At 34.0% G+C, this 13,157-nt stretch overlaps 1 protein-coding gene across 1 annotated transcript in view; it reads left to right on the top strand.

Annotated features, from left to right (window-relative positions):
- Positions 1 to 13,157, top strand: part of LOC310733397 (piezo-type mechanosensitive ion channel component 2) — a 45,583-nt gene that overhangs the window by 16,040 nt on the left and 16,386 nt on the right. Inside the window, exons 22-37 of the mRNA XM_083554636.1 lie at positions 229 to 330; positions 694 to 859; positions 1,459 to 1,702; positions 2,083 to 2,179; positions 3,506 to 3,665; positions 3,854 to 3,943; positions 4,230 to 4,330; positions 6,405 to 6,455; positions 8,339 to 8,451; positions 8,537 to 8,654; positions 8,872 to 8,943; positions 9,248 to 9,414; positions 9,500 to 9,693; positions 10,653 to 10,829; positions 10,932 to 11,195; positions 12,731 to 12,989. Coding sequence (XP_083410762.1) covers positions 229 to 330; positions 694 to 859; positions 1,459 to 1,702; positions 2,083 to 2,179; positions 3,506 to 3,665; positions 3,854 to 3,943; positions 4,230 to 4,330; positions 6,405 to 6,455; positions 8,339 to 8,451; positions 8,537 to 8,654; positions 8,872 to 8,943; positions 9,248 to 9,414; positions 9,500 to 9,693; positions 10,653 to 10,829; positions 10,932 to 11,195; positions 12,731 to 12,989 — 2,375 coding nt within the window. The remainder of the gene's footprint in view (positions 1 to 228; positions 331 to 693; positions 860 to 1,458; positions 1,703 to 2,082; positions 2,180 to 3,505; positions 3,666 to 3,853; positions 3,944 to 4,229; positions 4,331 to 6,404; positions 6,456 to 8,338; positions 8,452 to 8,536; positions 8,655 to 8,871; positions 8,944 to 9,247; positions 9,415 to 9,499; positions 9,694 to 10,652; positions 10,830 to 10,931; positions 11,196 to 12,730; positions 12,990 to 13,157) is intronic.

The raw sequence follows: 13,157 nt of genomic DNA, 5'->3' as shown, positions 1-13,157 counted from the left end.
TATATATTCAATTTTACTAAACACATTTCTTGAGTTTAAGTTATACTGTTAACATACTAATTCACACACACATATATAATTGTTAAAAGTTAACTCAGAGTAACTTTATGTAGTTAATCAGTTTTCATTCCTGTAGGCATTCACTCAGTAAACAATTGTTTTTAAATACAGTAAATGTACAGCATTGAACTATACAATTTGTTCTTTCTAACCTATTTTGTGCTGCAGATTATCCTTGGAGGACAGGCTCTAATGCTCTTAGCTCTAATCAAATTAAGTGGCTGTATTTGCCAGATTTTGCTATGCAGCCTAACCCCACTTTCATATTTTGTGAGTTGGTACATATACATAAAGTATTTTCTTACTAAAATTGTATTTTCTTATCAACATTGAACAACCTTTGACTATTATTATTATTATTATTATTATTATTATTATTATTATTATTATTATTTTTTTTTATTATTATTATTATTATTATTATTAACATCATCATCATCATCATTATAATTATAATAATAATAATAATTATTATTATTATTATTAGTAGTAGTAGTAGTAGTTGTTGTTATAGTTATAGTAGTGATAGTTGCACTGGGTTGCTCATTACAAGTTCTAGCAGTACATTAATATTATTTATAGCACTTTCATGCTAGATATCACTGTTACATTTTTTTTCTAATCTCTTTGTAGATGACTTCTTACTGTTGATGGTAGCCTCTCTGCAGTGGCAGGTGTTTGAAGAAGAGAATAAGGCCTCTGTTAGACTTGTGGCAGGGGAAAATGTGGAGATTAGTAGAAACCTAGACTCTCGCTCTCTTAACCAGTATACAGCAGTTGGCAATTTTCTGCACTGCCGGTGTGTATTCTAAATGTGTCTACTAATGAAGCATGTGATGCTTACCCTACATAGCTCATTCAGTTTTATTAAGTATTTTCTTTATTCTGTTAGTTGAAAATACTTTTGAACTAAGCCACATTGATATTACTAACTGCTATGGATTTTTGTTCCAATAATATGTTTACGGTGCTCTTTTCAGTATCTCTTAATTACTTAGAAGTCCATTTGTATAAAGAAATTAGGAAAAAATTGTATATAGCAGCATGCAAATATTTAAGTAGGAATGAATAACCCTTGTCAAAAATGTAAAATTTATTTACTAACTGTTTTCTTTAAAATCAGTCAAAGCACCAGTTTTAAATAAATAAAAGATCATTGTCACTGACCAGTGACTTTATATAAAAAAATTTTAATCAGTTGGAAATAAGAACCAAAGATTTGCTTTTTGACTGGTTAAATATCTGTTGTCACTTCTGCTGTTCATATAATTTTTTAACATAACATATGTTTCTAATGTCTGTGTGTGTGTGCCTGTGTGTGTGTGTGTATGTGTGTGTGTGTGTGTGTGTGTGTGTGTGTGTGTGTGTGTGTGTGTGTGTGTGTGTTTGTGTTTTTAGGTCGTATCTTGACATGGCAAAAGTCTTTGTATTCAGCTACTTTTTCTGGTTGGTTTTATGCCTGGTTTTCATCACTGGGACCACACGTATCAACATATTCTGCTTGGGCTATCTGGTGGCCTGCTTCTATTTTATGCTTTTCGGAGACACAGTGCTGCTACAGCCGGTACGCTACATACTCAGGCTGTGGGACTGCCTTATTGCCTACACCTCTGTGGTGATTTGCCTAAAGAACTTTATCTCTGTAAGTATGCATGCATGTCATAAATAAATTCAAGTATTAAATTGAAAAAAAGGGATGCTTTCTAACCCCTGTTAAAGCACAGAAACAGTTTCTTGTAAATTATCATACAATGCTCATAACTGCATAAAAGTAATTACAAGCCAAATGAATATGTTATAGTAAGATCAAATTCACCTGCATAAGTATACTACAGTAATATTTTATAATTGTCTGTTATAGTTTATTGGTACCCTTGTTTGCATTATATTCTGTGTTTTTCTAGCTTTTGTTGTTCACCCTGTTAATTAAATCCTACTGTGTGTGTGTTTGTGTGTGTGTGTGTGTGTGTGTGTGTGTGTGTGTGTGTGTGTGTGTGTGTGTGTGTGTGTGTGTGTGTCTAGCTGGGATCCTGTGCTTACCTTGACAGTCTTTTAAAGAAAGCCTGTTGGCTTATTCAGGCATTCAGTATGTTCTGTACTATCAAAGGCTATGATGTGCGTAAGTAAATATAACAATGCCTTTACCTACAAGTGTTTAAATTATGATGAACATACAGATGTTAGTAAGCACAAAGTACATGTTTCCTGGCAGATATGTAACCTGTAGGCCTCTCATTATACGTTCACAAAATGTTCAAAACTATTTGCATACAGTTTTTTTTTACATACAACCACAATTCGAAAAATGATTTTGACACTGTGTAAAATGTGAACAAAAACAAAATGCATTTATGCATCAAAATGCTATACACAATTAAGCTATATAAATATATATATATATATATATATATATATATATATATATATATATATATATATATATATATATATATATATATATATATATATATATATATATATATATAGGATGATGTTCTTGGGGTCATAAGCAGCATTCTCCCACTCTAAACACTGCCAGTTAAGTTGATGCCAAAGAGTTAAATTTTGGTCTCATCTGACCACAACACATTCACACAGTTCTCCTCTGAATCATTCAGATGTTAATTGGCAAACTTCAGACAGGCCTGTACATGTGCTTTCTTGAGAAGGGGAATTTGCGTGAACTGCAGGATTTCAGTCCTTCACTGCATAGTGTGTTACGAATAGTTTTCTTGATGACTATGGTCCCATCTGCCTTGAGATCATTGACAAGATCCTCCCACACAGTTCTGGGCTGATTCTTCACTGTTCTCATTATCATTGAAACTCCACGAAGTGAGATCTTGAATGGAGCCCCAGACCGAGGAAGATTAACAGTTATTTTGTGTTTCTTCCATTTGCGCATAATCTCACCAACTGTTGTCACTTTCTCACCAAGCTGCTTGGCAAGGGTCTTGTAGTCCATTCCAGCCTTGTGTAGGTCTACAATCTTGTCTCTGACATTCTTGGATAGCTCTGTAGTTTTGGCCATGGTGGAGAGTTTGGAATTGACAGGTGTCTTTTATACAGGTAAAGAGATGAGATTAGGAGCACTCCCTATAAGAGAGCCAGAAAAAGACAGAAATCTTGCTGATTGATTGGGGATCAAATACTTATTTCACTCATTAATATGCAAATCAATTTATAACTTTTTTAAAATGCGTTTTTTCTGGATTTTTTTGTTGTTAAACTGTGTCTCACTTTTCAAATAAAACTACCATTGAAATTATAAACTGATCATTTCTTTGTTAGTGGGCAAATAGACAAAATCAGCAGGAGATTAATTTATATATTTATATTATTTATATTAAATTATATAATTATATATATAAAATAAGTATATGTAAATGTAGACATACATATGCAGATGTTTGCATGTCTCTATTGTGTATGTTTGTGCATGTAGCTAAACCCAGTGATGACTGCGAGTTGCCAGTAGGAGAGGCCGGTATTGTGTGGGATGCAGTTTGCTTTACTGTGCTACTGGCTCAAAGGAGAATATTTCTCAGTTACTACTTCTTGTATGTTGTTTCTGACCTTAAAGCCTCTAAGATCCTTGCCTCCAGGTAAGATATTCATTTACACTACATAGGAACATAGAAAGATAATAAAACTGTGAGAATTCGCTCTACTTGGCATATAAAATGCACAACATTTAGTACAGTATGCTGATTGTAAAGTCAAATGTTTTGCTATATGTATCAAATATAATAGATGCTTCCTAAATAAAATTAGCTGTCTCCATATGTTTTAGAGGTGCAGAACTATTTGAAGCCAAGGTAAAGAAACGTGTGGCAGCTAGACTGGAGTTGGAGAAGAAATCTGTGGAACTGCTTAAAAAACAGTACGTGTGTGTGTGCTTGAGAAAGTTTTGGTGCCTTTGGCATAAACAGGCTGCTTAAGAATACTATCTGGAACCCACTGTTGCAGGAACTTGATTGCCAACGATATCCTTATATGCTGTAGCATTAATATTTTCCTAGGACTATGGTGCTCAAACCTGTTTCAGATTGACAATATGCTTTGTGCACAAAATTAAAGTCTATAAAGACAGGGTTTGTCAGGCTTGATTTGAAAGTGCTCAAGTGGCCTGCTGTGTGTGCTACAGTTGTGTGTCCTGTCCATTCTAGGATGGAGAAAATTAAATCAAAACAAAAGAATAACCCAGAACAGGCTGACACAACAATGGACACAAAAGAGCCTGGACAAAAAAGTGATGCAGAGCGAAAAGGTAATCAGATTTATGTGTCACTGCACTAACAATTTAAAATATAATACAGAATGTTTGGTCTATTGAGTATTTATGTGATTATTTCCTGTATACAAATAGTCATCATGACTGTGGCCCCATGTGGGTTGCCAATAATAGGTCTTAACTATGTCTTGTTCATCCTCTTTATAAACTTTTTAAAAAGTTTAGGGCAGGGGGTCACCAACCTTTTTGGAAACTGAGAGCTACTTCTTGGGTACTGATTAATGTGAAGGGCTACCAGTTTAATACACACAGTTTTCAGTTTGATCTGAAATAACACATTTGCTTAATTTACCTTTTATTATATGTTATTATTAATAATTAATGATATTCATCTATGTGAAGACACTGATCATGTTAATGATTTCTTATAATAATTATCAACAATGATTTAACAAAGTAGGAAACAGCTTTTTTTTAGAAAAGGCTCGCAGGCTACTCATGTGGTCCTTCCGGGCACCACGTTGGGGACCCCTGTTTTAGTGAGTGGATTTGGTGATGATACATTTGCAACTATGTCTTTTTTGAGCACTTTGTTCTGGTGATTTTTGTTCTGGTGATTTTGGATGATAGACATGATCACTGTTTAAAATACATCAGGACTTGTGCACTGTAACATTGTCACCAAAAAGCAGTAAGTCTGTCTTCATTATTGTACTCTGGCAATTTATTATTGCCTGTAGTGAAGCAAAAAGTGACAAATTGATTGGGCACTATAAGAAAAATGTGTGCTCTATTGTGATATTGTGACAAGAAAGAAAGCCTTGATTGTTCAGCACATATAAGGAAAATAAAACAGAAATTGGAAGAGCTTAGTGTAGTTGTTCCATTTATAAACCTTAATGTATTCTTATTTGCTGCTTTGAATTCCCTCAAGAATATTGCAGTTAACGATTGGAGCATTTTGTGTTGCAGGGTAAAATTAATGTTGGACTAAAAATAAAGTTGGACCCTGGACCTTAAACAGCTGAACAAATTCCCTACCAATTTTGGCCATGCACATTACTGAGATCTTTTTTAATTAACCCAAAAATATAATGGTTGAGCATGTATGCACTCAACAAGTTCTTGGCCTATTTTTGTTTTAAGTTCTTCAAATATTGACTGATTTGATTTGTATAACACCTTTCCTGGTCACTACATAATTTCACATGTGTTTCAGCATTTCTATCATAATAACACTTTTCAGTATTGGCCAAAATGAAAAACATAGCCAAATGTATTCTATTTCTATTAGTCCAGTTGATATGAATGATTGCTATAGAAGAGATCCAACAGACTATGCAAACAGTATGTTAGTCTGTGCAACTTGTCAGATGAACCAATGGAAAATGCAGATATAAAATATATTTGCAAAACCCATACAATATGCCATGCATTTCAGCCAAAGGCATTTGTCCTACAATATGTTAAATTCGGTTTCACCCTATCTAGAAATGATTGCCAGCTGGTAGCTCAATATACCTCAGGGAGTGCCTTGTTATATTAAATGCCATTCAGTGAGGAAACAGATCTAGAGGATCATCATTACACATTGCTTACTCTGACTGAGAGCAATGGGCAGAGATTGAACAAGATTTAGAAAGAGCCGTTTATTGGATAACTACTGTATACCATGGTCAAATGTAGGTGGACTCCCATATTTGGGCCTTCCCCAACCTGGCCCAAACCTTCAGTATGACAGTATATCTCAATATATAATATTATATCCAGTATGCAAAAAAGGAAATGTCTAAACAAGTCATGGTTTGTGTGTTAAAACAGTCTTCAGCAACACCGAACATCTTTTTATTGGATGAAATGGAATGCAGACTCCCTTGTCTGTCACAAGTACCCAACCTTACTAATAAAAGCCTTTATAGAAGAATGAAGATTATTTTAACAAGAAGGGGGCTAAATGTGGAATATAATATTTAACAGACACATATCGATGTAATGGTCACATACTTCTGCCCCATTAGTCACTTTCATATTCAGGAAATCACCACTAGTATCAAGAATTCTCCATGTAGTTGTATAAATGGAGAAACATGCATGACCTTCTATTTTCCAGAGGAAAGTGATCAGTTGGAATGGTGGAAACCATGGACCTCTCGCCCGTCTGGTGAGTTGATATTTTTAGTCTAAGAAACTTTTTGTCATACCAGATATTCATTACCAATTTAATTGAACTGTACATGTTATGCATCAGTAAATAGATAAGCCACACTTGTTTATATGTTTTCTCTATTTCTAAATAATTAATGATCCTATATTTTCATTTATCACAAATGAAATCATGCAGTGATCAAAAAAAGTATTTCAAATTCTTAACAGTATCCTGGATAAATCTATGCATATACTTAATATCTAGGATATCTTTATGGGTTTAAATATTTACTTGATTTATGTAAAACAAAAAAGTTTTTTTTTTTTTTTTTTTTTTTTACATAATATTTTAATTATAAAATAAATACATACATTGTCAGTAACTTCTCTAATGGCTTTGTTGTTTTTATACTTAAAATTATTATTTAAGTATGACATTGCTACAATGCTACTTGCTGTGCAATACATTTGCTTATGTTGGATAAAAGAGCTAAGCAGCTATGCTAAGACTAGCACTGGAGCAAAAAAGTTACATTATTTAAGTATGAGATTTGTATTATTTAAGTTAGACATTAAATGCTACTTTCAATCATTGTGAATAATTAAAATAAAATCACTAATATATGGATTAGTGAAAATAAATCATGAAATAGAGCCAAAAGCTATGTATATCAATATACAGTACACTGTCAAGTAGCTCAATATGATAGATTTATATCTTTTTGTCTTTTGAATAAAGCAAGGCTCATTGTTCTATACCTTATCATACAGTTGACAGAGACTAATGGTAAGAGAAAACAGCTCTTTTTTTTTTTATTGTGCTTTAGCACAAGCTGGATTTTTAAATGTGATGCAGAAAAGCAGGCACAGAGGCAAACAATGCAGCTTTAATCATGATTTAATGGCTTGATATATAAAACACTGTGACATGTTGTTGCAAGGTGGGAAGAGCCAGAAGAAGAAATGCAAAACTCATGAATAACTTGGGGATGTTGGAGCTGTAAGAAGCAGTGCTACTTGCTGTGCATTAAATTTGCTTATGTTGGATAAAAGAGCTAATCAGTAATCTTAAGACTAGCACTGGAGCAAAAACTTGTCCCACAATGATAAACTACATTGGATTTGACTGCATCTTTACCAAATGAGCGTCACTGTTTCATTAATAGATTAGGCTGCTTATTGTCAAAATGGCTGTCACTACCACCTCAAAACTGACAAATAAACAGGCCAATATTGAACAAGCTTCTTGATATATTTGTTGAGCTTCTTTGCATCCAGCTCTGATGTGTCTTCGCAAGAATACTGTTGCAAAGAAGACTGCACTGACTACCACAGACTGGTAGAAGATCTCTAACATCTAACTAAAATATTAAAGGACTTACACTTCCTTAGAAAGTGCAGTCTACTATTCAATTTTCCTGTACAGAGCTTCTGAGTTAACCTTTAAGTCAAGTTGACACCAGGGTCCAGGTAAGGTAGGTTTATAAGTCGTGCACTACAGGTACTTGTGTTTCAAATTATATTGGATAAAATATAATAATACATAGTATGACTGACTCATCAACTACTGTACCTATCTGTGCTTGGTAAGGGCAGGGGGTCTATAAACGAGCTGACCTAAATGCTGAGAGGAGTAGCACAAGTCTATCCAGGAACTTCATTACATAGATAGAAAAAGATTTCGGGTATATTTATAGGGGGCAGTTTAGAAGTTAATGTTCTCAAATCTATAGTTTTTGGGCTCATCGAATTAGTTTTTTTCCTCTTTATTTATATATAGTCTTTATTTTCAAGGATAAAATTAAATGTCTGTGTGTGTGTGTGTGTGTGTGTGTGTGTGTGTGTGTGTGTGTGTGTGTGTGTGTGTGTGTGTGTGCGCATGCATGTGTTGTTATGCAGTCTGGGACTCCTGTGGGTATCGCCTATTTGAAAGTGACAGTGAAGAAGAGGAGGGTGAAGTAGATACCAAGACTGAGGAAGAATCTGTGCCAAAGAAGAAATCTGCCCTTCAGGTTAGAAATATCAAGGTGTAAAATGGCAAAAAGACAACAAGCAAATGACTTTTACAGAAAGATTTACCTCATTTTGCCTTCACAGTTGGCTTATGAAGCTTGGGTAGCAGGGTCCAAGGCTGCTCTCAAGTCCCATAAGATGGATGAAGTTCAATTAAAGAGAGAAGAGAAGAGAGAGAAGAGGGCGCTATGTGAAGAACACAGTACAGTCTCATAAACTCACCAACAATTGAATTTTCTTATACTTTTTTATAAGTGATATTTTCCATTAAATATTAAATAGAAAATTAACTTTTTAAAACTTGATAATGTTCTAGGTTTTATTATTGCATTATGCATTATAATGTTTTACCTAACTGTATAGCATGTCATTATATAAAACAACACAAAACTATAAAGATGCATTGTGGATATATACAGGTGCAGACAGCTTTGAGTCAAGTAAGGATGAGTTGGACGATTCCTGTCCTGAACCTGAGAAGGAAGAAAAAGGTATTATTGGCATTTAATAAAAAATAAATCTTTTTTTTTTTTTTTTTTTTATTACACATTTTTTTTTTTATTTGGTTTTAAGTAAAACTTTGACTTTTTGTAGATTTTACACACTATTTATACATAATTTTCATGTTTACCTTGTGCTGCATTATAGTTCAATCACAATTTCTAATACGTTGAGAATTTGGAATTAAAATATATATGAAATATGAACTAATGTTTATTATTATAACTGAAGCATGTACCTGATTTGTTGAAAAGGTGCTCCTATAAAAGTTTTCTCTTATTTTCATCTCACCAGCTAAAATATCAGAGCGGATTATTGACTGCCTAAAATTTAGCTTGGTCTTCTTCCGGTCTCTTATTGATGATATAACAGAAGGTTTGAACTCATTCTGTAAGGACAATCTTGACATCTCGAAAGTGCTGCGTTTTGAAAGAGCACTGCTGAGCCAGCAACAAAACAAGGTACCTGAGGGGGACATCGACAAACTTTTCCACTCTCTGTAAAATATTCTAATAGCACTGCACTGATTTAATTTTTTTTCTTTAGGGCAGAGATGTGTCCCATGAAAGCATTCATACATTTTACCAGAACTGTCTGTCCAGACAGAGTACACAGACACTGTTGGATGAGGACATCATTTTACCTGCCACCTCACCACCACCACTGCCTATCACTCCTCATGGCTATGCCCAACTAAGAAGTGCCAACTCTAAACTCTCCTGGAACAGCAGTCTTTCCAGGTAAGTATATCCTGGAAAAAAAAAAAATACTGTACCTTATTGTCTATAAGTCCCTCATTCATTATTCTGAATAAACAAATAAACAAATACAAATACTGTATAGATTGTGTGAATATGAATGTGAATAGGGGTTGAGATCATGCAGGATGTAACAAAAAAGTTGATCTAGGTCATGAAAATCACAAGTCTGAAGCCCATGATCAGGATTGCCTGGGTTTAGCAAAATTTAATGCAAAACCACAACAAAAAAACTAAAGCCTAAATGAAATGGACAATGGAGAAGCATTAAAGTTAACAGTGGTACACACATTTTAAATTTACTCTGAATCTTAAATTACTAGAAGAATAAAAAAATGTGCAGGAAAATTATTTATCTATAATATACCACTGACACAAGGGTTTAAATACACAGACTAATCACATGTCAGACTGAAAACCAGTGAGAGTAATCAAGACCTTTCTAGGGGACAAGCAAAAACAATATGTGGGTGGAGACAAAACATGAACCAAAATGAAAACAAACATGGCAACGTAAATGTGACACTTAAGAGACCCCATTTTGAGGAACAGCATTACTGTGTTCAAGCTATGTAGTGGACTTTTCTGTTTTTTTCTGAAATGTATCAAGCGAAAAGTCTAAAGTAATTTGGATAAAATATTATTATACAACAGTTCTCAGATTTGTGTAAGCTTTTACTGAAACATAGTTAGCTCACTTTCTCAGTCACATTATTATGAATATCAAAAGCTGGTCAAAAACAAACAGTTCTGGTACTAAAGATATTTCACATTTCATAACCCTTATTAAGAGTAAAAATCACAAATCACACATATTGCATCCACTGATGACAATAACTGTAATAAAATTCTTTCACTTTAAAATTATTAGCTATAACATTTATTGCAAATATAGCTCTTCAATACATGCTTTTTAATTCTTCTGTTTTTGTTTTTTTTAGCTGTCAGACTGATGAGACGATGCTAATGTCACGTCAGCCGACTCTTAACGATGAAATTGATGAAGCCCCATGTTTAGTGTCACCAAAAACTGAGGATTTGGGACTATCCACTGAACAGCGACGACAGAAACTCTGCAAATCAGCCAACATAGATATAGTCTCATTTGATATTCTAGGGTAGGATTTGTTATTGATGCTATTAAAACTTTAATGTTCAATTCACTTTTCAATAGATTTTAATGACATATGAGTAATTACGTGCCATTTTTCTACCTAAAGTCATGATGAACCACCAGTTATAAGGGAAGAGGATAAAGAAGCAGAAGATGAAATAAACAATGAATGGGAAGATAGAGAAGTAGACAAGGAGGAAAAACCAGAGGAAAATCAAGAAAATTATCAGTTTCAAAAGACATATGAATTAATGAAATCAGCATCCCAGGAGTCAGAAGTCATGGAGGTAAAGAGCGAGAGTAATTCAGAACCTCGGCCACTTACTGAGGAGACCAGAGCCCTCACTGCCAGTGAATTACTACTAAACAAGTGAGAAACACATTCTAAGCTAACTAGTACCTGGTTTTAGATCTATGTTGATTTCTAAATCTAGTCTATGTTAGGTCTTGCTGCCAATGAACTCAGAGTTAATTACAGTTAACTCATTTAACTGTATATATTAGGGCTGTCAATAAATATCAATAAATATATTAGGGCTGTCAAAATTAACCCGTTAGTAACGCGTTAACAAAATTACTTTGAACAGCACTAATTTTAACATGTGATTAAAGCAGCGCACATTTTCTGTTTTCTGTTTATATAAGAGGCGAATTTAAAACCTTTAACGTAACACACATTTGTTTTCCTTTCTTTACTCAGTTATAAAAAAAAAAAATAACAAACTCCAGCAAAAACATTTGTTTATTCACTTAACATTTGTTTTACTGATGCACCAAGTCTCAAATCAAGCACCAAAATGATGCACATATCCGACAATTAAATCTGGCCATGTGGAAACAGCAAAAGTTCCGTTTCTTGTTCTGATGATTTATGAAATTTAAAACACCATAATTACTTTAAAACATTTATAAGAAAATTTTGACTTCCTGTTCTATTTTGAGTCTGGTTTCACTTATAATAAACATACATTTGCATAAAGCATCCATATTGGTTCATAAACATGTTGATTAGACTATTAAAAACGTTAAAAGTATTAATTTAAGGTACATGTAGAAGAGATAAAAATGTGCGACTAAGTTGCAATTGACAGCCCTTATAAACAGTGTGTGTATATATATATATATATATATATATATATATATATATATATATATATATATATTAGAGAGAGAGTACACCCCTCACATTTTAGCAACCATTTTAGTATATCTTCTCAAGGGACAATACTATAGAAATGAAACTGAAATACATTTTAGAGTAGTCCATGTGCAGCAATTGCAGATTTACAACAGTATAGTATAGTTATAGCAGTATAGATTTACTGTCATCTGACAATAACTCAACATACAGCCATTATTGTCAAATTAGCTGTAAAAAAATAAATACACCCTAAGTGAACATGTGTCAATATTTTGTGTGAGTTGCTGTTGCTGGGATCCTCTTCCACTCCATAATGATATCACGGCTGCTGTATGTAAGACACATGGCGCTTCTCCACCTTTTACTTGAGGATGCCCCACAGTTGCTAAATAGGGTTCATGTCTGGAGACATTCTTGGCCACTCCATCACCTTCACCTTAAGCAAGGCAGATGCCATCTTGGCGGTGTGTTTGGGTTCGTTGTTATTTTGGAATATATGTTGTCTCTTCAGAAGATATACTAAAATGGTTGCTAAAATGCGAGGGGTACTTACTTCTGTGAGATACTGTATATATCATTTAAATCCTATAAACGAATAAACAGGATACCTATTAGACACTGTGTGAATGTGAATGCGAATGTAGTAAAGGCAAATCTGGCAAGCCAAAATGTTGGCACATACATAATATAAAAACATGTAATTTTGGCATGAATTTCACTGTGTGTCAAAATGCTATTTTTGAAAACACCCCAAATCCCAAAAGTATGTTTCAGATCCCAGAAATTGATGAGGCGGATAAGTTCTTCCATTCATTACCACGACTCCTGAAGCTCATCTTTGCCCTCTATAATACCATGGTTTCCCAGTCCGAGATGCTCTGCTACTTCGTCATTATTCTAAACCACATGGTGTCTGCCTCGCTGCTTTCACTCTTTCTCCCCATTCTCATATTCCTCTGGGCTATGCTTTCGGTTCCTCGGCCCACTAAGCGATTCTGGATGACTGCCATCATCTATACCGAGGTCAGTGTAAATATATAATGTTTCCTGTCTGTGTTTTTTATACAAAAACTTGACCTGACCCACAAGACCTCAATAATTGCCTTTTAAAAATGATTCTTCATAGTTTGCCTTTATATGTCAGCCCAGTCTAAGCTTGATGTAGCTTGGGTTTACTTTGGCCTGAGGTCA

This window comes from Silurus aristotelis (genome assembly GCF_946808225.1).
Source record: "Silurus aristotelis genome assembly, chromosome: 11".
NCBI classification, from domain to species: Eukaryota; Metazoa; Chordata; class Actinopteri; order Siluriformes; family Siluridae; genus Silurus; species Silurus aristotelis.
The sequence above is the reverse complement of the archived record's forward strand: the minus strand, read 5'-3'. Positions and strand labels throughout refer to the sequence as shown.